This window comes from Trypanosoma theileri, assembly GCF_002087225.1.
Source record: "Trypanosoma theileri isolate Edinburgh chromosome Unknown TM35_Tth_60_V1, whole genome shotgun sequence".
NCBI classification, from domain to species: domain Eukaryota; phylum Euglenozoa; class Kinetoplastea; order Trypanosomatida; family Trypanosomatidae; genus Trypanosoma; species Trypanosoma theileri.
In genome coordinates this window covers 38,722-41,572 of record NW_021639902.1, presented here as the reverse complement: position 1 = coordinate 41,572, position 2,851 = coordinate 38,722, and the positions used below count along the sequence as shown (strand labels likewise).

The 2,851-nt window shown below is 42.3% G+C and overlaps 2 protein-coding genes across 2 annotated transcripts; both read left to right on the top strand.

Moving 5' to 3' along the window:
• Nucleotides 1-441: 441 nt before the first annotated feature.
• TM35_000601200 (uncharacterized protein) lies at nt 442-1,776 on the top strand (the record flags this gene model as incomplete). The annotated part of the gene is made up of 1 exon (XM_029030953.1): nt 442-1,776. One exon carries the CDS (start codon nt 442-444, stop codon nt 1,774-1,776), a length of 1,335 nt encoding a protein of 444 aa, XP_028877755.1.
• Nucleotides 1,777-2,346: 570 nt separating this feature from the next.
• Nucleotides 2,347-2,850, top strand: TM35_000601190 (uncharacterized protein; the record flags this gene model as incomplete). Its single annotated transcript, XM_029030952.1, has 1 exon — nt 2,347-2,850. A coding segment is annotated over one exon (504 nt), but the record flags the coding sequence as incomplete, so codon positions are not given.
• Nucleotide 2,851: the final 1 nt, after the last annotated feature.

Here is a 2,851-nt window from a genome sequence, read left to right as displayed (position 1 = left end):
TGTGTGTGATCTTGGAGACTCTCTCTGTGTGTGCCTGGTTTTGTACTATGATAATGAACTGTATTTTGCAGTGAAAGGAAAAGAAAAGGAAATTATAATAACAGATGAATTTATATTTATAATTGCGTATACATACACACATATAGACTTACACCCATAGTTGGTGTATTTCTGTGTTTATTGGGGCTAATGGTTAATATCTGTTTATTTGCTTGTGGTTTGCTGAGTGGGTGTGTGCTTTATTCGTGAGACCCTTTTTTATTAAGTATTCTTCGTTTTTGTACTCTTAATGAGTTTACGTTGCTGTATTGTTTTGTGCTACTGGTGTAGTGTATGTGATTGCATTGTTTTGTTTGTTTGTGTTACTGTATTTGGAATAGTATTTATTTCACTCTCTGTTTTTCTTTTCTAGTCCATTTGTTTTAAGCAATCTTCACTGTTATGACTGTGCAAAAGATGATGCGGCACTTTCTTTATTTACTGGTTCTTATGTTGAGCTGCGCCTATGGATGTGTCTGCACTGAGGCCAAACCTCCCCTTGAACCTGCTGCGCATGGTATTGGTGCTGTACCTGGTGTTGGTAGAGTAAGTGCTCCTGGTTCTCACCCGAATGGTCCTGGTGCACAGCAAGCTGTGTCGAGTGGTAGTGCTCTTGCTAAGAATTACAAAGGCCATCCTGGAGTTGATGGTGTGCCTGGAAAGGCTAATGATACTCTTGCGAAACGTTTGGGTATCTCACCTGGAACACCTGTTTCTGTTCCACCTGCTGAGTCTACGCAGGATGCTGTCCTTCCCGGTGTTGGTGTACCTGGCCATGTTCCTTCTGCTGGTTCTGGTAATGTTATTCATGTAACAAAATCTCATACTTCTCCAGAGTCCAGCTATACTTGCGTTCCTGCCACCAATGGTAGTAATCCGGTTGTTAACGGTCGTGACGTTATTGGCGGTATTCCTGGTGTTAACCAGGTTCCTTGTGTTGCTGGTGCTCCAGGCACTCGTATTCCACTTACTGGTGAAAGCAAAAGTATCACTTTGCCCGAAGATCTTCCTGGTAATCCTCAAAACAAAGGTGATCTCAAGACCCATCATCTTCCCGGTGTTGTTGCGGATCCCAAACATGCAGTGACTCTTAATTTAAGTCTTCAATCTCAACCAGTTGCTGGTGTTGGTGTTAAAACTAAAGATGCTCCAACTGCGACTCATGGGACTCATCGTGGTTCTCATATTGTTGCTGATCCCAACCATGCTGAATCTCTTAATTTAACGCTTCATTCTCAACCTGATGCTGGTGTTGCTGGCCTACCAAATGTAAATGGGCAGCAAAGCGTCGGTGTTGGGCTCCAACCAGGTGTTGCTCTTCCTCATTCTACTGCTCATGGAAATGGTACTGTTACTCCTGTTGGTGCTGTTTACGAAAATGAACAAATGCAGGATTCTGCCAGCACACAACAAGCAGGAGACAATACTAAACAGGCAGAGAATACTGAAGCACCTTCAACTACTGCTGCAGTGAGTGTTTCAGAAGCAACTGGTGCGCAAACCTCCTCACCAACTTCAACTGCACCTACAAAGGGTGATTCAACAAGGAACACACCCAATAAACCGAATACGGTGAACTCAACTACCACCACCACGACAACAACACTTCCTCGTGAACCTTCAAACAGCAAGAAACCAACCAAGAAGGGTGATGCAGACAGCAGCAATATCAGTTCTGTGTGGGTGCGTATGCCTCTACTGATTGTGGCTGTGTTGTTCTCCATTACAGTGTACTGAACAGTGGGAATCATCTTAGAGCAAATAATAATAGTTAAACTAACATAATCATAATTGCGTACATCCCCCATGGGTGAATGAATTCATTAATAATCTGTTTACCAGCTTTCTCTTTCAATTGAAATTTTTTTTTACCTTCATGTGTGTGTGTTCTTTTTCGAATAATTCCATTACTTGCTTTTCCCGTTGTGTGTTTGCAGAAAACTGGGCTGTTCTGCTCGCTGACGGTATACATTTCTTGCTAGTACACACAGATGTGTCTGTGTGCATTAATTTAATATACATAAACTAGAGCCATGGAGTATTGTGTGTGTGTGTGTTTGGCTCTCCATTATTTGGGTATGGTGGTGTTTTCTTTTTTCTATTAAGGGATACTTATTATTATCATACAAGCTGAATATTTCTTTTCTTTTGCTTTACTGTGCCGTTGCTGCTTCTCTCTCTCTATCCCACTGTGTGTATTTCTTGTGTTGGTGTATCTATGTTTATTTGTTTCTTTCTCAATTATTTCTTTCTGTTCCTCTTTCTTTCCCGTGTATTAGTCTATTGAAGTAAATAACAACAATGACAATGACTGTAATGGTGAGGTGTTACCTGCTCTGTTTACTAACTCTTGCACTGTGTTGTGCTTGTGGGTTAGTATGGGCTGATAGTCCTAAAGCTTCTGATGCCCTTATTAAACCTTCCACTGTTGGTGTTCCTTCTCTTGTTCGTCGTGCTATTCCTGAGGATGCTGAAAGTTGGATGGTGTATGAGGATGAGGAAGATGGTGATAGAATTGATGAGGATAGACACAGAAAAAAAGAACAGGGGTCCGATAAAGTAGAAAAAACAACAATTAGCAAGCCATCAACAGTCTCTCGGTCAATGGGAAGTGAAGGTTCTCTCGGTCCTCAAGAGATCCCTGTTAATTCCACAGTCCTGCAGCAACATCCACCACCACCTCTGGCAGATGCTCCTCTGGCTTCTTCACATGATGGAGCATCCGCTGAGGGTAAACCAGGTGCTGTTGGTGTTGATGGTCTTCCTGGTAGTCCTGGAGTTGAGCGGAGTGATATGTCTGAGAGTAGCAGAC